The sequence below is a fragment of the Talpa europaea genome (assembly GCF_964194135.1).
Source record: "Talpa europaea genome assembly, chromosome: 1".
NCBI classification, from domain to species: Eukaryota; Metazoa; Chordata; class Mammalia; order Eulipotyphla; family Talpidae; genus Talpa; species Talpa europaea.
Window position 1 is genome coordinate 42,460,443 of NC_140073.1, and position 22,105 is coordinate 42,482,547.

The 22,105-nt window shown below is 49.9% G+C and overlaps 1 protein-coding gene across 3 annotated transcripts; it reads right to left on the bottom strand.

The window, feature by feature from the left end:
• Positions 1-5,830: 5,830 nt before the first annotated feature.
• Positions 5,831-15,334, bottom strand: CCKBR (cholecystokinin B receptor; the record flags this gene model as incomplete). Of its 3 annotated transcripts, none has more annotated exons than XM_084230715.1 (5): positions 5,831-6,369; positions 6,545-6,702; positions 7,283-7,532; positions 7,669-7,920; positions 15,178-15,334. In XM_084230715.1, the coding sequence occupies 5 exons, from the start codon at positions 15,332-15,334 to the stop codon at positions 5,831-5,833; spliced, it is 1,356 nt and encodes a 451-aa protein (XP_084086841.1). The 3 variants fall into 3 exon arrangements, with proteins under 3 accessions (XP_084086841.1, XP_084086840.1, XP_084086842.1); XM_084230714.1 differs by having other exon boundaries at positions 6,512-6,702; XM_084230716.1 differs by lacking the exon at positions 7,669-7,920.
• Between the last annotated feature and the right edge of the window lie 6,771 nt (positions 15,335-22,105).

Consider the following 22,105-nt stretch of genomic DNA (forward strand, 5'->3'; position numbering starts at 1 on the left):
CTGAGAGTAGTGCCACCCTGCAACCAACCTGTGATGTAATCTATAGGCTGGGGATTACCTTCAAGGACAGGAGCATGTACTGTGCTGTTTATTTCTAAGAACAGTGAATTGTGCATTTGCAAACAAAGTAAGTACATTGTGATCATTTTCCTGTCATAATTATTGACATATAATTGGATATTGAAATACATGGGAATATCTTAAACCAAAGCTGAAGAAAGTATTAAGTTTAAGGGGCAGATGATTTCCACATTTCTCCAAAATCTACTATTTATCTGCAGATGATAACCCATCATACTGGATTGGGTTATTTTTGTCATTATTGGGGAGTCTACAATGAACAAAAGTGAGGCTTCTTATGTGGAATCCCTGCAGGATGATGATGGCAGATTCTGGGGGCCAGCTAGCTCAGCAGCCAGGGAATGCTTGTATAATGAAAAGCATATGAAAAAAGGGAGCCTGGAGCCTGGGGGCTGAAAATGAACTTAGATATAAATAAATGAGAATTAAAAAATCTGTCCCAAAACTTTAATATGTGCAGGAATTACCTGGGGATCTTATTAAAACGCAGGATAGGCCTGAGATTCTTCATTTCTAACAACCTCCCAGGAGATGTTAATGTTGCTGAATCATACCTTAAGAACTGAGCAAAAGATAGAAAAGAGGGAAAACTGATTGAAGGTGTAATGGAGGATTGAAAATCCAGTATATTCACTGGGTGATGCTCTGGGTCACTTTTAGAATGGAATGGACCCTTATGGGGTCCAACAAGTCAGGACTTGTTGTTCTGAATCCTCTGGCCCTTGAAAAAGGATGGAAGGAAATATGTTATAGAAATAGAAGTATTTCAAGATGTTAGGAGGCAGGAAGAGAGTTGGTACTGGACACCTAGATGAGAGATAAAATTTGTACAAAACAGACCAGAAACACAATTTGGGAGAGAATTTGTGTAGAACAGGACCTTCTAATATATACTAGGAGCTGTTAGGTGTTCTATATAGAACTCTACCCAAATTTAATCCTGGCAATTGTCCTTATAAATTAGGTTTGGCTAGCTATACTTTGCATATGAGGAGTTTCAAACATGTCGAGTGACACCATCACAGAGGTAGTAATCCAAAATGCTCCGGATATGATTGTCTATGTTGAACTTGGTCTCAAAAAGGGAAGAATGTGACCATCGCATGACATTACCAGTGTTTTTGCACGGACTGGGTGAGAACCAAGGAAGCACGTTATAAGGGTTCATTAAGTGTTACATGCCTGGGAGGTAGGATTAGTACAGTTTTTGCATTTTGCCAGATCCCAAGGATTAAAAAACCCTAAACAATTGTTCCAGCAGCATCTTGGAGGTACAGCTGGTAAGAGCCCTGCCAGGTCATCAGAGCATTTAGAATCCAGGCTTAACAGGCAGCTACTTCAGGGTTCCAGGGCAGGACTGTTTTCCCCATCCCGGTGAGGTGCCTCCTTGCGGAGAAAGTCAGCAGCTGGCTCTCCTCCTAAGTGCTTTCTTCCCCAAGGGCAGCTTCCATCCTCTATTTCACGGTCCTTCTCCATGTGCACCAGTTCTCCATCCGCTACTGGTCACCCTCAAACTCACCCTCTCCTCATCTTGGCCCTTCTCCTAGTGCTCCCTCCCTACCTCCCATCCGGTGCTGGGCCTCCCCAGATGCTCACTGTCCCCCTGCCCTCCACTCTTCTTTATACCCTCCTCCCCTCTCTCCTGCTTCTCTGCCCCTCCGTGCCCACATGCAGTGGTGTCTCCTTTCTTCCTAAAACAGATGGATCGTGCGCCCCCCAGGGAATGTCTTATGTTTCTGTCTTTCTCATATTGTTGCTCAAAGTTCACTGGTCTCACCCTGGGAAACTGGACAGTTTTATCACTTAACCCAGCTTTATTGTTCAAGTGTACATTCCTCAAAAGTCCATCCATGTCTTATCTCTCACTACTTACATACCTAGTTAGGATTCCAGGGTTCAAAACTGTTTGATTAAGACAAAGTCTTATTTCTTTTGGTCTAACTGGTCAGCTCTTTCCTTTCGTCAGGCTACCTGCGTGGGTTAGAGGCTGTTTCAAAAAGACTGGGCCCTACCAAGAGGGAGGTGTCAATTTTTGTGCTTGATATTGGTGATGAAGCAAAAGTTTGGCTGACCAAGTGCCCTGTAAGGCTGGGGCACAACGAATGAGGCTCAGAGAACAGGAAACAGCTAAAGGACCATCCTTCAAATCTACACTAAGAGCAGCCATTTTGGAGGATCCTGCCTCCAGGTATTAAATCCTGACAGCAAAGCTTTGACCCAGGTAGGCCTACTTCTTCCTGTTCCTCTCTACTTTCTTTCCTACCTCCCACCTGTTCTTTCCAGAGATAACTTGCAGGAACGAAGTCTTCTCTTGCGTAAAGCTTCTCTGTTCTCCATGAGTCAGGCCTGATTGACGAGAGCCCAGCCACCCAAGCCTCTGCCCGAGCTCTCCGTGAGGGAGCCGGCGTCTGGCCTAGCGGCTCTGTGCACATTCACCGTGACACCGCCCCCTCTCTGGCTTGCCCCCAGATCACCTGGACTCTCAGACACTGGACTCTCAGCAGCCAGAAACCTGCTTTGTGGAGAAGGTTTGTGAGTGAGATTTCCACGACAGCTGCCCTTCTCTGATTTTCTAGAGGGGTTGTCTCTGGAATGGTGAAAGCGGGGCTCACTGGAGGGTCCAAGACTGCATAGCTATTACTTCACCAGTTTTCCTACTTTGAGTCCTGAGAAGAGTCTAGAGTGGTTTCTAATTGCTCCCAACTATTTCATTATTCCCTAACCCCGAGTGCCCCTCTGGGCGATGAGAGTCAGGATGTTTACTGAGAGGAGCACAGGCCTGGAGTCACAGACCTGGGTTCAAAGTCTGACTATGTCGCTTTCTGAGCCACCTCATAGCAGGCCCTGAGCCACCCCTCAGACCCTGCTTCCCTCCGTGAAGGGCTGCCTTGTGTTCGCAGGGGGCCTGGTTTCCTGCTGTTGTTTCTTCACTCTGGTGTAAACCAATCTCCAGTCTAACCCTCTCGTGCTATGCGTCAGGGACAATTACAGGCATTTTTGAACAACTGCTTTACTTAATTCCCAAAATGTCAGTGTGAGGTTAATGTCATTCTTCCCATTTGATCGATGAGCCTGAGACTCTGAGATCATTTGAAAGGCAGGGCTGGAACCCAGGTCCTGATGGCTTGAAGAAGGCAACACGGCGTGACCAAGAGAAGAGACTGTGGTGTCAGACATCTCCAGCTTCGAGGAGGAGCCCCTGGAACTCCCTCAGACTTTCCCTTCAGCTTCACTTTCCCGTTGTGTAAAATGAAGGCAATTGCTCTGTAGAAGAGTTCTGAGAATGCAGTGAGTTTGGCATACGTAAGACACCGGCCACACAGCATGAAAGTGCACTGGATTTGACCAGTGCTCTCTTCCACCCCCGCCCTCTAGGCCCAGGCTCATGGCATCATGCCATTCCTGGCCCCTAATGGGAAATCAGGCAGGAACACCACCCACCGAGATGGGAGAGAAAAAGTATAAGCACTGTGTGAGCAGACAAGCTGGGACCGCTGAGCAGGATCTCACACAGACAGCAGTATTAACATTGGGCCCAAAGTGTGTCAGATTTCAAGAGATGAAACATAGGTGAGAGGATCCCAGGCTTCCACAATGGGTAGGGCACAGAGTATGTGTGTGAGTGTCACATAATTAAGGGCTGCAGATCATGTGAAATGATGTTATTCAGGCCACGTCTGGGTGCTGGGTTCTAGATGGCTTGGGCCAGGCCTTTAAGCTCACACCCCAAGGAGAGGCTGGACTGAGCCCGCCCCCATGCAGCTCACCACTGCCATCTGGTGGTCCAGAAGTCTAGGCCCCAGCGAAGGAGCTGACAGTGGGCAGATTGATCAAGGCTGTTACCTTCTTCTGAAGGAATGGAGGGAATAGAGGTGGGGCGTGGGGACTGATGCAAATCCTGCTGGAAAGCCTCCTCAGTCCCCTGTGCACGTTGGCATGAGAGAGAAGAGCCCAATATCTCGCTTCAGCTCCTCAGACCAGCTGGGATTCTATTTTTAACCTGCATTGTGGTAGTTGACAGCTTGGAACGCCTTCTCCTTCTTTTCTTCCTCCTTCCTGCCTTTTGCAGCCTAGAACCTTGTAAAAGGATGGATGGCAAATACAAGATCGGTCTCCTTTCTCACTGCCTTTCACTCCATGCATGAAGATAGTGGGTTGACTTTAGAGACATCATTGACTGTGAAGCCAATGAGGCTTGCATTTCAGGGCTCCTCATTTGTGCCAGCCTCTTCCAAGGCCCTGCTTGGTCACCTAGCAATTTTGTATCAGTAATTTTGTATTCTTTTTCTTTAAAAAAGGCACACAATTTTACAAGCCCCAAGCCCCATAATAGCTGGGTCTGCCCCTGACTGGTCTCTGCCCTATCTCCAAGTCAGTGGCAATTTGAATAGGATTATTTTCATCTTGCTCTAGCTTCCTGCATGACCTTGAGCAGCTTCCTTTCCTGCTCTGGGTATCAGTTTCCCCATCTGTTCTAAGACGAAGTGTCAAGGAAGCCCTCTGCCAAAATACCAGGCCTCAGATTATCCACGTATACCCACTTGGTAAGGTCATCTGTCCTTCCCTGTCACTTTGGCACTGTGTATACAAAAGGGTGATGTTGCTCACTCTCTCTCTGGGACTGGATCAATCTTATGGTCAAAGAGGCTGGGCACTGAGACTCCTATTCAGGTCTGGACCTCTCCCCCAGTCTTAGCTATTGTTATTCCATAAGGGTGCTTCCTGGGACCGGAAAGTTGACCAGGCCCTGACACTGGGATTGAGGGCATGAAAAAGACCCGTTGTCTTATTAACCTCTGTACATCTGTCATGGGCTGTACATCTGTCTCCCCAACCCCACTACCTAGCATTTCAAACACACATTGGATAAACAAAATCATGATAGAGTGTTATTTATCTCTTCTCAAAAATTTACTTGATTCCTTAAAAATGGCACCACTTCAGGAGAAGGTGCTCAGGAATTCTGATGTGTCGTGAACATTTCCTCTCCCAGCCCCCACCCCTATTCCCAGCTACTACCTATGATCCTAAGGGATTGGACACAGCCTCTCTAGCCTCCACAGGCTTTTTGGCAGGGGGTTGTGCTCAGGAGTGGGAGGCAGGTGGGGAGACCTAACAGGGAGAACTTCAAATCCCTCGCCTCCCTATCTGCCCCCAGAAAGTCCAGAAAGGAAGTTTAGGAGGAAACCAAGTCATTTATTATTTCTTGTAGAGGTTGTCTGAGGGAGGAGGGGGCAGGGCTGTAGTATTTACCTGGAAAAGAATAAAGGGACTTTTCAGTGCAATACAGCCTGCTGGGCAGGAAGTGTGTGATTAGGCAGGTTGGTGTTTCCATTGCTGATTGGGGAAGGACACTGTGAGGTCAGACTGGGCACAGCCTGCAGCCTCTCAGGAGGCAGCCCCATGCTGGGCCCCAGCCCCAGGGGAATCAGTGCCTTACTCTAAGTGTGTGCGGGGCAGGTCAGCCCCGTCAGAGCTTCCATTGCCAGGGACACTGCATGTGTGTCCAAGGTCAGTGCCAGATTTCCAAGTGTCAGGCTCAGCCCCATACCCAGAGCATGCCTGTGTCCTGTGATGGTGTCCTGCTTGTTTCCTTTGTGCTGGACAAGCCACCTCCTGTGCATGGGGGTGAGTCCATCTTGTCAGTGACAGTCCCGCGGGTCAGTCTTAGTCTGTATCTCTTAGTGTCTGGAGGGTGTGTGTTTGGACTCGGTCTATCCCGCCTCAGCCCCTGCTCTCCCTCCACGCCTCAGCCGGGCCCCAGGGTGCTGATGGTGGTGTAGCTCAGCCTGGACAGGGAAGCGATGGAGGGCGTGGGAGGGTCCTCCTCTGGAAGCGGCCTGGGGCGAGCTCGTGGAGGTCGAGGGCAGCAGCGCACGCATGTGTCGAGACAGGCCTGGCGAAAGCGACGGTGCATGAAACAGTAGACCAGGGGGTTGACGCAGGCCGAGGCGTAGCTCAGCAGGTGGATGAAGGAAATCGGTGCGCCCGAAAGCGCTCGATGCGCACCGGGGCCATCGAAGGCGCGCCAAGTATTGGCGCTATAAACGGGCAACCAGCATAGGAAAAAAAGCACAACGATCACCAGCAACATCCGCACCACTCGCTTCTTAGCCAGCAGCTTGGCCTGGATGGGCCGCTGGCCCGACCCCTGCCCGGGGGTGGGCGCGGTCAGCGCCGACAGCTCCAGGGCGGGGCGTGAGCGCGGGAGCTGCACGTAGCAGCCGTCGCCGTCCTCACCTGCCAGCCCGGCCTCCGACCCGCAGTGCCCGTTCGCGTGGGCAGCACCTGAGAACAGAGGGGGGAGGCGAGAGCAGAGGTTGAGTCGTGTCCACTTCGCCCAACCCTCCTGACGCCCAGGCCCCAGCCTCTCTTGCGTCTCCCCAACCTTGCGTCCCAGCCACTCCAGGCCCCGCCCTGAAAGCCACACCCCCTGGATAGGACCCGCCAGGTCCTGCCCCACCTGGCAGCCCTCTTGGGTTTCCAACTCGGCTCTGGCTATCGGTGTCACTGTCACTGTCAAAGCGAAGCCCTAAGTAGAGCTCACGGGAGATAAGCCCGTAGGCCACCGCCATGACCACGCCCGGGACGAAGAAGAGCAGCAGGAGCAGCAGCACCGACCTGGGGACAGACACACACCGGTCTCGGCCTCTGGCTGGCAGTAACACCCATGGAAGAACCTCCAAGAGCTTTTGGGCGTCCCTGGTAGCGCAAGGGGTTAAGCACTGCACTATGAAGCAATCTGCTGCCTCTGCTGCACGAGTTCGATCCCCGGCCCACCTGCGAGCAGCCCATATGGCGCAGCAAACCTCTCCTGTCTCCACGCTGCTCCCCTCAGCAATGTATTTCAGTCAGTCTGCCTGTTCTGTTCCCCACTCTGTCTCTGGGGAATCCTCTCACCCCCAACACCTCTGGCCTGTACCCCAGCCCTTGTATGCATAAATAAATAAATCTTAAAAAAAAAAAAAAACTTCCAGGGTTAGTGACCAGGTCTCAGAGGTAGGAGAGTAGCCTTTGGGGGTGCTGCTGGGAAGGGCTAGAAACTGGGGAGAGGCCCCAAGTAGGAATCCCAAGCTGGTGGGTGCAGGAAGGGAAATGAAGTGGTGATTCTTGGAGCACCTAGAGGGTCCGGGGAATGGTCCCAAGCATCGGATGGGGATGGAGAAGGAAAACCCCGGGAACAAGCAATAGGATCCCTCACCAGGTTTGTCGAATCCGCGCACTGGGCCAGCGATGCACGCACTGCAGCACCCGGGGCCCTGCGGGCTGCACGCTGGTGTACACCGGGTAGGGCACCATGAGCAGTCCCGACAGGATCCATGTGGCTACGATCACGCGGGCCGCGTGGGAGCGCGTCTGCCACACGCGCGCCTGCAGAGGCCGGCAGATGGCGCTGTACCGCTCCAGCGCGATGGCCACCAGGCTCAGCGTGGACACACTCACAGACACCCCTAAACAGGGGAGAGGAAGGGTTCGGGTAGGGAACTGGCACTACGCATTCACCAGCATGACTCCCCCAACCTCCACTGGGCTATGCCCCTCCCTGCCCAAGGGCAAGGAGAGGGGCAGGCGGGTCGCCTCACCCACCCATGAGGTAGGAAACCGCCTTGCAGACAACCGTGCCAAAGATGAACGTGCCCATGAGGTTGGGCAGAAGGGTGAAGGGCATGCAGGCCACAGCCAGCAGGAGGTCGCTGACCGCCAGGGACAGCAGGAAGGCGTTGGTGACGGTCCTCAGGCGGCGGCTCAGTCCCAGGACCACAATGATGAGCATGTTTCCTCCGACACTCATCAGGAAGATCACTGCATAGAGGGTGATCCTAATGGCCAGCTCCAGCTCTGGGGAGGGAGAGAGGGGGTGGCAGTAGGGGTCTGGCTTCCAATGTCACTTCTCCCCAACCCCACTACCTAGCCAGATCCCCTGCTGCCCAAGAACCCTGCTCCCACCCCCAAACCTCAGTCAGCAAATGGTGAACTTGAATCCTTTACCCCTGACACCCTGAGGCTTAGTCAAATTGGCCCAACTCTATCTTTTCTTAAGAAAACCTGTCTCTTGTCAAACTTTGTTTCACATCTATGCTTCTCTTTGCAGCCAAACTTCTTAAAAATATTATCAACAAGCAACTACAAACCAGAGACACACTACCGGGGCGGGGGAGCGGGGGGAGAGGAAGGATTAGGGTCAAAATAAGGGGGGTGCAATTGTATGGGGAATATAACCAAAATGAAAATGATACATTGTGCAGAAATGGAATATGATGTAAGAAGTATATAAAGTAAAATAGTAAAAAAAAAATATGATTTGCATCTTCTCTTTCACTCCTCAATCCACACAGTGCAGTGCCCTGTCCCCCTCACTGTTTGGGCACTGCTTCCTAACTCACTAAGCTGCAACCGCCAAATCATGGTCACGCCTCAGACTTGATTTTCCTGTGTCATCTGATACCGTTGACTACCCACTGCCTATTGAAACAGGTCACATCTTATCCTTATTGTCTAAAACACTCTCGCACACGCAAACCACTTTACCTGCTCTCTACTCTCTGCAGTCCTTTAGCTTGTCATCAGGTTCTCGGAAAACTGACCTCTTTGTCCTCCCACCTCCTTCTTGCACGGGAAGACTCAGTTTCTAGAAGGCATCATGCACACTCGTAATGTGCGTGCTTGCCTTAGTTTCTCAGACTGGAAAGTTCTTCCATGCTCCCTCTAGTAACCACCCACCACAATAACTGTCCATCACAAACTTGTTTTCTTTAACTGGTAAATATCCATTCATCCATCATCCTTCAGACTCAGAAAGGCCTCTGCCAGAGGCCTCTCCGGACACCTCATTTGGAGTTAGTAGCCCTTTCCTCTGACCCACACATGTTCCTTTCACATCTGCTAGAGACCTGGTTATTTTCTGTCTTGTGTTTTAATTATCTCCAAACATTCATTCTCGCTCAACAAACATTTACAGAGTACTCCCTTTATGCCAGACAGTGAGGAAAGAGGTGAGCATGACAAATTCCCCGCCCTCTGAGAGCTCACAGTCTAGAGGGACACTTGGGTATGGAAACAGGCAACTGACATGCAGTGTGATGAGGGGTGAGGATGAGGAGCACACAGAGTGCAGCAGGAGCACGCAGGAAGCACACCTTGCCTTGCTGGGCCAGACAGAGGGCTGCCCCCATTCTCTCTGTCATTGTCTATTGGAAGATGGATCCATCTTTGGGCCTCCAGGTCACACACAGACACAGACAAAATGGAATTGAATTAAACCAAGTCACCCAATCCGTGGCCTCAGAATGAGGAGTCTGGAGGGCAGGGACAGCAACTTCCAGATTGTAGGGAGGGAACTATGGAGCTGCAGCAACTTCTTCCACAGCCCCACACATTGGCTAACTCTTGCCTGAGCCCCCAAATGAAACCATTTTCTCATTACAATAACTGTTATTCAGAAGCTGTTGTGGGCATCGAGTCAGAGTTCCAGGAGATTCCCAAGCTCAGAGCACACAGCAAGTAAGCAGCTGAATCAGAATAGAGGCCAAGGCTCTGGTCTCTAAAATACTTTGCCCGCTTGGTCACTCATCACGCTGCCTCCTTCTCCCAGCCAAATCTCACCCCCAGAGCCTTTCTCTCTGTTGTCTCTCACTGAAATATTTTGTTTCATTCCCTATGTCCCCCTACTAGACTAGGAGCTTCCTGAGGGCAAGGACACATTTTGTTCCCTAAAATATCCCGAGCACTCAACCGAAGGCCTGCATGTAGGCGGTGCTAACACAAGCTTGTTGATGAATCGCTTTGTCACTCCCCATACAAATGCTTTGCTTTGTCCCTCCTCACTCATCCTTCACCTCTCTGCCTCTCAAGCTCCAGCGTGCACGCTCCTTATTGCAGCTTTTTCTCTGGAGATGCATGTTGGAGGATCTGTGTGTGTGTGTGTGTGTGTGTGTGTGTGTGACAGGGTGCGATTTTGAATGTATTTTTTTTTTTTTACTGTTATATACAAACCATCTGTGTCTCTTAGAAGCTGGATCCCTCTTCACAGGAAAGTCTTGTGTGACAGTTAGAAGTGTGTGTGATATGTGTGTGCATGCAGGGGAAAATAAAGGACCTATGGAAAGAGGATCCCTATTAGAAAGGTTCTTGAACCCCCCCAAAATGGAGCTGGTGGTCTGTCTTGCACTCTTTGTGTTTCCTTGCCACCACCTCCCTAACCTTTTAACAACCTGGTTTTAATAACTCACTCATGTCCTCCTCTGGATTTTTCTCTTCAGCTAATTCTTGATTCAACAACCACACTGAGTTGGTACAGTATTTTGAAATGTGAAGAGCACGTTTCTTATTGATCTAGGGAATGTTTGCACGCATGCACCCTTGAACGGGGCTAACTGTGGTGGGGCAGTATCTGAGACCAGGCCTGCTCCGTGACATTCCCACGTCATGGGGTGGGGTCCTGAAAACTGAAGGCCAACATCTCAGTAAAAATGACCAGCTATTTTGATTTTGCTGTTTTACTAGATGTTCCCAGTTATTACCTTATTTCCAGCCACAGTTATCTTACCAAGACTTTGTTGTTGAACAGTTAGGAGATGTGAAAAAGATGAATTAAAAGCAATCTTGGGTGTAAGGATCTGAGGAGAGGGAGGGAGGGGGGGTAAAGAGGGGCATGGGAAAGTTTTAGAGCAGCGAAGCTTTTCTGTATGGTACTGTAATGGCAGACAACTCTGATTATACATTTGTCAAAACCCACAGAAGTTACAACACAAAGAGTGAGCCCTAATGTGAACTATAGAATTACAAGTGTTTCAACACTGGCTCATCAATTCTAACAGACATATCACACCAGTGCAAGATGCTAATGACAGAGGAGCTGCTCAGTGTGTGTATGTGTTGGGAGCTCCCTGTACTTTCCACTCTGTCTATAAACCTAAAATTGCTGTAAAAATAGTCTGTAAATTTTTAAAATTTCATAGGCCACGGCGATCAGAATGAAGGCTTGTGTGTAGACATGTGTGTTTATATGCACACAGGTATGTTTAAGGCAGGCCTGGAGTGAGCGCAGTGTCCTCAGTGACTGAGAACCTGAGCAAGGGTGGAAGAAGGGAGAGGGCCTCTCCCAGGGTACAGCCACTCGTGCCCTGGCTGTGGGCATCAGCTGGTGGGAGCGAGGGAAGAGCAGGCATCAGACCTGGGGTCTCAGGACACCGGGATAGTTCAGTTCTGCTTCTGGGGTCTAGAGAACCTCCATTTGTTCTTTCCAAATGATGGCAGAGAAGGATGAGCACAACACTGGGGTGATGAGACAAAAATCCAGATAATGTGACATAAAACAAAAACAGGCTTTTCTAAGAAAAGGGCTCCACATAGCATTTAGGTGCTGATGCCGCCAGTCCTGCCTTCCACTGGTGTGATGGATTCCATCACGCAGATGTCCAGTAACACCTGTGTGGTGGGCAGGAGCGCATCCAACTGATGGCAAGTGACAGCTGGGAGAATGGGGGCACCCCAATGTCAGTGGGTGGGAACTGAGGGAGCAGAATAACATGCAAGCATACACAGGTAACATCAGAGTGGGCGCTGGGAAATACTTTGTTCTTTGAGACAGGAAGGGTGAGAGTAACATATATTTCTATGGACACTGTCTGGAGAAGGGTAACAGCTATGTGTTTATAGGTAACCTCTGATTGAGTGTGGGTTACACTTAGGTTTAGGTAATACCTGAGTAGGTACACTAATGTTTGAACGAGCAAATGTTACTCTGTAGACAGCATCTCATTTTGTAGGTAATGTCTTCAGGAAGCAGGGGTGGCATTCAGAGGTGTGTGTATGAACAGAGGACTCTCCAAGTGGTGATGGTAACAGCTGGGCGAGCGGAAGTAATACAAACTTTGTGGGCAATATCTGTAACTATGGTTAATATCTGGAAAACTGAGCGGCCATGGGTAGTATCTGACTGTGTGTGGATAAAAATAAAATGAAAGTGGGTGTAGCTGATGGATGAGTAACATTTAAACAACTATGGGCAACATTAAAGTGAGGATGGGGTAACATCTGCTTTCTGTGGGTAACATCTGAGTGAACAGGGGTCACCCTCAAGTTTGTGTGGTTTACAGCAGAGTAATGTGGTTAACATCCAAATTTCTACTGCTGTCACTGGTGTGTGGCTGGGTAACAGACTTGTGCGGGGTCATATCTGAGTGAGTGGAGCTAACAGTCTTTGCAGGTCACTTCTGACAGCTTGGGCTACATCCAGATGTGTGAGGGTAACAACATGCAGATGAGTGAGGCCAGGTTTGCACCTGTACTCTAAACTCCTTCACATTCTGCTTTGTCAGTGTGCTTCCAGCTACTGACTCTCCCTGATACCCTTGTCTCCCTCCCCCCGCCCACACACACATTCCCCATCAGAAACTAACTTATGCTGCTTCTTCTACTGGTCCTCCACCTCCCTGCCCCTACACACCCAACGCACGCGAGTGCATGCACACACACACACACACACACACATCCTTCCTCAACCCCATGTTCTTTCTGGCACTATCCTATTTTGTTCCTTTTGTCTCTCTCCCTACTGAACTTCTCAATAGTTCTGTCTCTGGCTCAGTTCTCATAAGCCCCTCTCTATGGCTCAGACTTCAGTCTGCCGGAGTCAGGTCTTCATAGTCATAATTCTACCTAAGGACATTTTCTTGAATCTGAAGAATGCCGTTCTGACCTTATCCAATTTATATCAGCAGCATGTGACGTCACCTATCCTACCCTGATTGAAACCTTCCTTTTCCTTGCCTTGTTCCTCTGATGGTTTTGGATGTCCTCCATGCACTCTCATTCTGCTTGGTTTTTAATGTTGGCTTCTTCAGGGGCCTGTCCTCTTTTCTTTTTGTCCCACACAATCTTTGTATGATTTTATCTATTCCCATGACTTCCACTGCCTTATTAAAATAAAGACCTTTCAAGCCTATATTTCCAGCTCACACCTCTCCCCTAAGCTCCAGATTCCTGGACTCAACAGTTCACTGGCAACCCCACCTAAATATCCCACCAGCACTTAAACTCAGTGGGTTCCAAATTGAATTCATAATCTCCTCTTTTAAGTACCTTTCTATTCCTTTGTTATCATTCCCAACACCAACATCCATCCAAGTATCCAAGCCAGAAACTTGGTTGTCACCCCATGACTTCTTCCCCCTCCGTTTCTAATAAGTCATCAATTCTGTCAACAGGGCCTCTCAAATCTTCTACTTATGTCCATCCCCACAGCCAGTACCTTAGTTAAGCCAATATCATCTTTCACAGGAACCAGCACGAAACTTAATAGCTTTTAAAAAGTATGTCTCCTCACCCTCTTCATCTCTGTTCTCCAATCCATCCTATATACCAAAGAGCAAATCCTGGCAGTACTACCAAACCTTTCAGTAGTTCTCATTGCCCTCAGGATAAAACCCGTAGGCTGGTCTTCATTCTAGGTGTTCATTACTCCTCGCTTTCAGCCCATGTGTCAGGCTCTGAAACTGACACACTGAACAAACACGCAGTGGACTTAAAACTCTGGATGCTTAAATGTTCTGTCTGGAATGTTTTACAAATTTTTCCCCTTTACTTGGTTGACTCTTCATCAGCTTTTACATTTTTATGCAATTTATACTTCACATCCTAAAGAGGCCAACTTCAGTTCCCAAGGCTAGGCTAGGTTAGAGTGCACCACCCACTTCCCAAAGACCTCAGGAGGCGCTGCCCGCTTAGCTCTGCAGTTCCCTGCTTACTTGTCACTGCCCTCACCCAAGCGTGAGTTCCTATTTAGGAACTCTGTCATTTTTGCTCTATTCACGACCCTGGTGCTTAGAGCAACCTCTGGTTCAATAAGTATTTGGTGAATGAAGCCTCCTAAGTAAGAGTGTATTAACAACTAGTCTGAGAAACAGGCATTCATTTGAGGGGTGAATAAATATTTAAATTATAATTTATTCCCACTTTCCGTTCTTGAACTTGGAATAATTTCCTTTATTATTTAATACTGCTTAATGCTGGTCCCTCTGTTGGACCCACTTCTTCCTTTCCTGCCTTCTGAACCCTGACTTCAAGACCCAACTCCCAGGTGCCCTCTGTGAAGTTCTAGGACACCAACTCCTTGAGGAGCCCACAATTGAGACCCCCTGTGGGGCTCCCCACGCCTGCTGTGGTTTTTCCATTGGTGTGGTCCTTCTGCACTTGGCTAAGGACTGATGAGGGTCCAGACTGGGCCTAGCTCATCCCTGAGTCCCCAGCACCCAGCTCAGGGCCAGCAGCAGGTGTCTAATAAAAATTTAAGTGAAAGTAAGGTACAAGAAGGGGGAAATAGAGATCTTGAGTTGAGCTCTCAAGAAAATGCAGGCATTAGCTGATAAGAAGAGTGAAAATCATTTTGGCGACTGGGCAAATGGCGAGGTGGAGAGGGTAAGGGCACCAAGGGGTGGATAGTGAAGGGGGCAGCCAGCTAGTAGGAGGTGACCCCTTAAAGGCAGGTTGGAGAGGGGGCTTGGGAGGGACTTGGAGATATTTCTTGGTGGCAAAGAAAAGACCAGAGAAGAATTCCAACAGTGGGATCCTAGGATGAGTGAAAACTCTAGGCAGTCGTCTGCCGTGTCCAGCCTAATTTAGGTTTCAGGGTCTGCTTTGGGAAAACTGGCGTTGGCTGGGTGTGGGGGCACAGGAGAGGATAATGTCAACTTCCCATCAAGGCCTTCCACAGCGCTCCCTCCCTCAACCAGCCCCCTCTTTCCCCAGCCTTCCCTTCCCCTTTGTGGCTGTGAAAGGAGACCCAGAAAGGTTGGCAAGAGCAGGTCGTTGTCTACCCACCCGCTGTGCCTTGGAGGAGACTATGAGTTAGGGGTGAACAGGACCCCTGGGTGTCACCAGGGCCCGGGAGTAAAGGGTTCTGACCAGGTAGTGTGAAGCCGGGATGGAGTTGTGGGAGCTGCGGGGGACAGACGTGTCAGGGAGACAGGGAGCACTGTGAAGGGGTAGTGTGGGCGTCTGGGAGGCAATGTAGAGGCTGGGGAGGGGGGAGCATCGATTACTGTTTTTGGGTGCAGTGAGAAGGCGCTCGTGGAAGGGGCTTAGGGAGGCACCCACCTCGCGTTCCAGCTCCGCGGATGCGGGGAGGCTCACAGCTGAGGTTGCCGGTCCCGCTGATGTTGAGGAGCGGCCCCCCGGGGCGGCACAGGGGAGCCCCGGGCCCGGGTCCGGTTGGCGATCCCAGCAAGCTCCGGTTCAGCTTGGGCAGCTCCATGGCCCCGGCCCAGCCCGCCGCCTCTCAGCTCGGCCGGGCGGGCTCCGGCTGCGGCTCCACCTGCTCCCGCTGCGGTCCGGGCGGGGGCTCCCGCGCGGCCTGGCCCCGCCCCCAACCTGGGCGCGGGTCCCCCCACGCCTCCCGCGCCCGCCCTGCTGGGGCGCGCGCCCCGCCCAGGCTCCCGGCTCCGCACCCGCGCCAGGTGGCCGCTGGCCCCGGCGTCCCGGGGTCCCGGCTGAGCGCCCCGATGAGAGGTGGTCCCCGGGCTCGCCGCTCCTGGATCTCTCTAGATCTCACTCCCTTAGATATTTTCTTCCCGCCCAGTCCCCTTCACCACCGTTCAGATTGCAGGGAATTCTTGGGGAGTGGGGGGGGGTGGCATTCGGGGTGGCTGGCGAGGTGCGAGGCGCAAGATTGCGGGGGCAGGGCGGGGGGGGGGTGCTATCATCTTTCCTGGGGAGTCAGGGCGCGAATGGGTGGCGGCTGAGGCCGGGGGCACGCGCGGGATCCCCGGGTACCCCACTGCGCCGCAGCGGCCACAGCGCCCCCGGCACCGCTGCCACCGTAGTTGGCTGCGGCAGCTGGTCGGGGCCGGCTGCCCCCAGGCTCCGATCTCCGGGGAGCGCTGGCAGGGGAACCGGCTGCCTGGGGGAAGAGTTACTGGGGCGTCAAGGGCGTCCGGAGTGGCAAGGGCTGCTGCGGTGTCAGGGAGAACTGCCTGGGACACGCGGTGGGGCGGCCGGACGCGGGCGGGGGTGGCACTCCAGGGCCGGCCCGCGCGGGCATGAGTGGCCGCTTGGCCCGTGGTCTCCAGGCAGCGCCCACTATCACCCGGCACGCTGGCGCGCGCTGTTTGCTCTTGGGCAGGTGGAGCAGCTCGTGTGCGGAGTCAGGTTCCCACGGGAGGGGGTCAAAGCGGGGCTACATCACTGGGGTGCACTGAAGACAAAGGTGAAGGGGGCATGTGTAGGACGGAGGAGGGTTCAGCTTCTTGGGCAGGACTTACCTCTCCTAGCATTTCAGTCCTCTGACTATGCATTCTCCTCCATTCCTAAGAAACTCCAGTGTGACCTGGAATTCTATTCTTTGGTCCCCAGACTAGCGATGAGAGGTAGGGGAGATTACACTGAGGTTGAGATTTGATTTATGGGGACTCAGAAAGCCCTATCCAATCAGTCATTTGGAGAGACCTGGGTCCAGAAAGCTCTGAGTTTATAGGGACTGGGCCATTGAAGGAGGATCTCAGCCTGAGGTGGGTGGGGAATTCCTCCCCTGCTCCCCACCCCACCCCACCCCACTCCACTCCAGCAGGAGCTGGCTCCTGGCACCGCCTGCCTTCCCCATCAGAGTCCTGACCGGAGGAGAGTGATTTGCTATTTGCTCAGTTCCAGCACAGGTGGGGCGTCAGATAACCTGCTAGACTTTTCCCACATTGGATGATGGTAGGGTGTGGGGGCTGGGGAGCAGAAGAAACATGGGGGAGTGAGAAGTGGAAATAGGAGAAGTAGACAGGCATTCACTTATTCAGCAAAGTATGTGCCAGGTATAGGGCTGTGCACCAGCCATCGATGCAGTCTGTGCCTGAGCAGCTCCCACTCTAGTGGGGAAAATGACAGGTAAGCCACTGATGACAACAGGGGGTCGTCAGTGCAGCCCCCGAGATGTACAAATCAGAAATTTTGGAATCATCTTGGCAACCTTACTCCCCTATACTCCTCCATCCCTGTGGTGGAGGCTGTGACAGAAAGCCCAGACTCCTCAGAAAGGAAGGATTTATTCTCCTGCTGCTGAGAGTGCTGCTGGAAGACAGCCCTGGACTGTCAGCCCCTCTGGGAGTTGCCTGAGCTGAAGAAAGCCAGCTCATCCAAGGTCATGTTCCCTTTCTGGGGCATCCTGTATCCAGTGACTAATCATACAGAGGCATATAGGTTCAGCCTCCTCACCCCCACAGAGGACAATTCTGAAAGATGTTCACAGTTCATCAGGTTGACTGAAGCTCTTGTTGGAGCTGAATTACCGTTCAGCTTCTCCCGTCACCCAATCCTACTTTTATCCCCTTTCTCTTTGTTTGACTGCTAGAGCACTGCTTACTAAACACCCTACACAGTGATCTCTGTTGTTGTAGAGTCTGCTTCCTGGGGAATGTATCTTCTCACTCCTGTCTTCAATCAATCACAAAGCCCTGTTGATTTTAGCTATTGAGTGTTCCTTGAATCTGCTTGTATCTCCAGTGACATTGCCCCATGGTCTCCTGCACTACCACACTTATACGTGGTTGACCACATTTAACTGATGCTTCCTTCCACCTGCCCTCCACCCTATAGCCAGAGTGATCTGTTCAAAATACACAAATCTGATCTTGCCTCTCTTCTTACATTTTCCTTGGGGACAGAGAAAACCTTTTACCAGACTCTAGGTGGCCTGCATGGGCCTACTGATCTTGGGTTCTTGTTCTCACACTGACCTGCCTCTAGTCCATTTTTGGGCTATCTGTCCTCCAGTTACATGACTTTTTCACTTGCTCTCTGGAAGCTTTCCTTCTTTATCAAATGAAGGTCTATATTCCTTATGATCTCAGCTCAAGGTCTCAACATTTCTCTAGGATTTTTTTTTTTACTTCCCCTCTCATGGTAAGCAGAATTATAAGATGACCCCCAGGAGGCTTCCTCTTGTCCCATCTCCTTCTTTGAGGGTGGGTGGAACCTGTAAACATGATGATTGTGTATATGGCAAAAGGGATTTTGCAGATATAATGAAGTTTACTAACCAGCAGACCTCAAGATAGGTTATTCCACTAGCACTAATCAAATCATGAGTCCTTTAAGAGACAAGTTTTCTCTGGTTGGTAACAAAAGAGGAAGTCAGAGAAATTTGAAGTATAAGGATTGACACACTGTGGCCACTTTGAGGAGGGCACAGAGTGACTGCTACCTGAGATCAGTCTCTTGCTGGCAGACAGCAAGAAAGCGGGGGCTTTAATCCTATAACCTCTGCTAGTGACAAGAATGAGCTTGGAGATTTCCCAAGAACCTCCAGAAGAGGATTTAGTCTGGCTGACACCTTAACTTCAACCTGATGGAATCCAGAGCAAAGAACCCAGCCTTCTGGACACATCTGCGGTCCATCAAACTCATGGCGATTTATTATGGTAGCAATAGAAAAACTGACACACCTCTCATCTCAGGAGGTAGCAAATGCAGATGCTTGTAAACTATGCCAGGAAGAAGTGGAAGCACTGGCTATTTGCTAAGGTTTAGAAAGATTTGGAGAAATTGCAGGGGCTGCTGGTAGAGAGAACAACTTGAGAACAACTTGGTTGGGCTAATGGGACCATCCATTAGCTGAGAATTGACAGTGGCTTGAACTAAAGTCATGGAAGCTGTGGAGAAGATGGACCCAAGAGCTCTTTAAGAGGTAGAGAGACAGAATCGAGAGACCTTTTGTATGTGCAGGATGAGGGAGAAGGATGTGATTAAACTGAACAAGCTTTCTGGTAACTGGATGGGAATCCTTTGATGAAAAGGGTTTCAAGCATATTACCTTTAACCTTGACAAATAGCTATATATTTAGGTCCAATATTATTGATCACTATTTTAGACGGGAAAAAAAAACAAAACTGTGGCTCAGAGAAAATGTAAGTAACTTGCCCAAAGCCACAAAACTATTAGGTGCAAAAAAAAAAAAAAAACACTATTTAAAGCCAGCAATTTGGGAAATCAGAATTCAGGTGCTCAAACTATACTGCTCTCATCTTTATCTCAATATTTTCTTCAAAAATTTTTGACTCATAAAATCTCTAATTTCATCACACACACACACACACACACACACACACGCCACCATCTTTCAGTCATAATAAATAACCTCCTACTTTAGAGAGAAAATAGTAACTATCAGACAGCAACTCCCACCAGTGAATCTGTTCCATTCTGGACACTTTAAGTTTCACATGCTTGTTAGAGATCTAGGTAGGAATTCCCAGAGGAAGCTGAATACAGGTGGCATAGGAAGGGTTCAAACCATAGCGTCAACGAGAGAGTGTTAAATAAGAAGACATCAAGAACCTGGTCAGAAGCCTGGAAATAAAAAAGAACCAGTATTTAAAGGCTGGATAGAGGAAGACCAGTCCGCAGAAGAGACCAAGAGGAGCAGACAGAGAGGTGGGAGGAGAACGGAGGGAGCAGGCATCATACAAAAGAAAGGAGGAGATTTTCTAGAAGAAAATGCTGAGCCTGATTCCACTCCTGCTCCGGGACCAAGAAAAACAAGGACTGAGAAATGTGCTCTGCGCTCAGTGACTGGGACATCCGTGGCAGGCTGGGGAGGAGCCATTTTGGTGAGGCTGTAGAGGCAGAAAAACAGAGTGGGGGTGCTGGCGAGTGGGATGGGAGAAAGTGAGAAGGGAGGAAGGTATGGGTTCCCTAGCACGTGATGGAGGCCACTAACTCTTGATGGGAGTAGAGATTCAGTTGTCAGAGGAAGTGGATATAAGAGAATACATGTGTATGTGAAAAGAAGTCATGGCTGGCAGATAACAACTCTACTCCTAGGCTTGTTTGCAGCTACATGTGGTTTTATGACTGCATTCTAGGCAGTGGTTACAGGTGGACATGAGACCTGCAGCTTCCAGAACATCCAGATCAAGATCTTCAAGGATAGGCGTGGACTCTTCCTCACTGCCTGTCTCTGCAGGCTGAATGTGGATGTTAGGGTAAGCCATCCTCAGGCGTGCAGTGAGGGTAACACACCAGGGGTGGCAGAGTGACAAATGCAAGAATTGGTGTCTACTATGCTCTTGACCCATTTCACCACTCCAGGTTCTGTGTGACAAAGAAACTATCTTAAGGCTCTACAACTTTCTCTTTCTTGTCATAGCCACTTGACCTGTATCTTAGTTAAGACAGTAGGTGTGTAGATTTGGTGAGGAGCTGATGCCTGATAGTTTCCATTTTCTCTATGAAATTTGAAGATCTGGTTACGGTGAGTGGTGGTGGTGGAGTATGTGTGTGCGTGTGAGATGGAAATTTTAGGAGTCAATGTGGTGTAAGAAAACTGTATATAATGGGGAAAGGAATGTGGGGACCAGCAGAATGTAGTAAGATAATCAGGAAAGTATTGGAGATGCACTTATGAGCTGGTAACCAGGAATTTCTGATGGTATCAGTTTCGCCAGCAGAGATCAGAGAGTGAGATGCAAGCAAGGAGAGTATTGATGGTTCAGATCCTCCAAAGCTGTGATTTTACTAGGTGGGTGGGATGGAAAAACAAATGGACAAGCGAAAAATAATGAGCCTTGAAATTTCAGCTGAATGTGGAAAAGACAGAACTCAAAGGCGGTAGATGACAAATTCTAAAGTAAGTCGAAGGTAGGCTTCAGAAGATTGATAAAGGTCAGCAGTGAGAAAGGGGAGAGAGTAAAATGCAAATAATGTGGGAGTGTCAAGGAACAGGGGTCTATTTAGAGTGAAGCAGCATTGGTGGGTGCAGGGGACCCAATTTTGTGTACAAGGATTGGGAGAGAATATGAAGCCACCCTGTCTGCCTAGGATGTGCTGCCCAGGAGACTGCTGGTTTTAGTTAACACAGGAGTGGGGAGAAGTCAAGGAGGTAAGAGTTCACAGCCCCGGCTCTCAGAGACATTGTCCTCACTCCACAGGACTGGGTTAGGTGCCTCTCCTGGGTACTTCTGGGACACCTGATGCCTCTGGTACAGCCATTTTTATAATTATACATCTTGTCATTGTCCTTTTACTTGTCTGTATTCCAAGGTCTGGTTTCTTTTCTCAAACGGTTTCTCAAACCACTCTCCCCACTGTTCTCATTACTTATTTTCTGTTTTTTCTTTGTGCTCAAGGAAACTGAAGTGCATAGAGTTTCACGGTGCATCTTCAGGATTCATCACCCTTTACCTTGCTCATCTCCCCTCTGACTAAACTCAGATGGACAATGGGCAGCAAGGGCCAAGAGTCGGTGGGTATAGATTGTTTCCAGAAGATTATTTGCAAAGAAGAAAAAAAACCACAATTTGTAAATACAGTGGCGAAGGGGGTACTGTGAACAGAGGAGGGGATGGAAATGTAGTGCTGGGAGGGTCAAAGCTTTCTTCTCAAAGGAAATTCCATCTGTGCCAGGGATTAAATTACCATTTGGAGAGAGTAGGATTGCTTAGGGCAACAGGGGTGGACTTCTATCACAGCAGGGAGGGGTGCAAAGTCAGTGTGGACAACCAGAGGAGAGAGGCCTGGATCCTAGTTTCAGGTCATATTAGAAATCTACAAGGTCAAGGAAGCAAGTGCAATATGTTCTGAATTAGGGCAGAGCTTAATGCTGAGGGAAGCAGCCTTCTTTTTTTCTTTTTAAAGATTTATTTATTTATGCATACAAGAACTGGGGTACAGGCCAGAGGTGCGGGGAGGGGGGAGGTGAGAGGCCCACCAGAGACAGAGTGGGGAACAGAACAGGAGCATCTACTGAAATATACTGCCAAGGGGAGCAGCGGACGAGTCAGGAGAGGTCTGCTGCGCCATGTGGGCATCTCCCCAGCGGGGATCTAACTCCTGCTGCAGTAACTGCGGACAGCCTCATAGGTTGAGTCTTAACCCCTTGCCCCACCAGGGAGGCCCAGAAGCTTCCTTCTTGACTCAAGCCTTGGCCTGCCAGTGGGGGGTGTGTGTGTACGTGATGTCTGAATTTTGGAAAGGGCTGTCAGCTTGCCTAGTTTGACTCTTTTGGCTAGAACAACTTACCTTACCCTGGGGAAATCTCAGTCA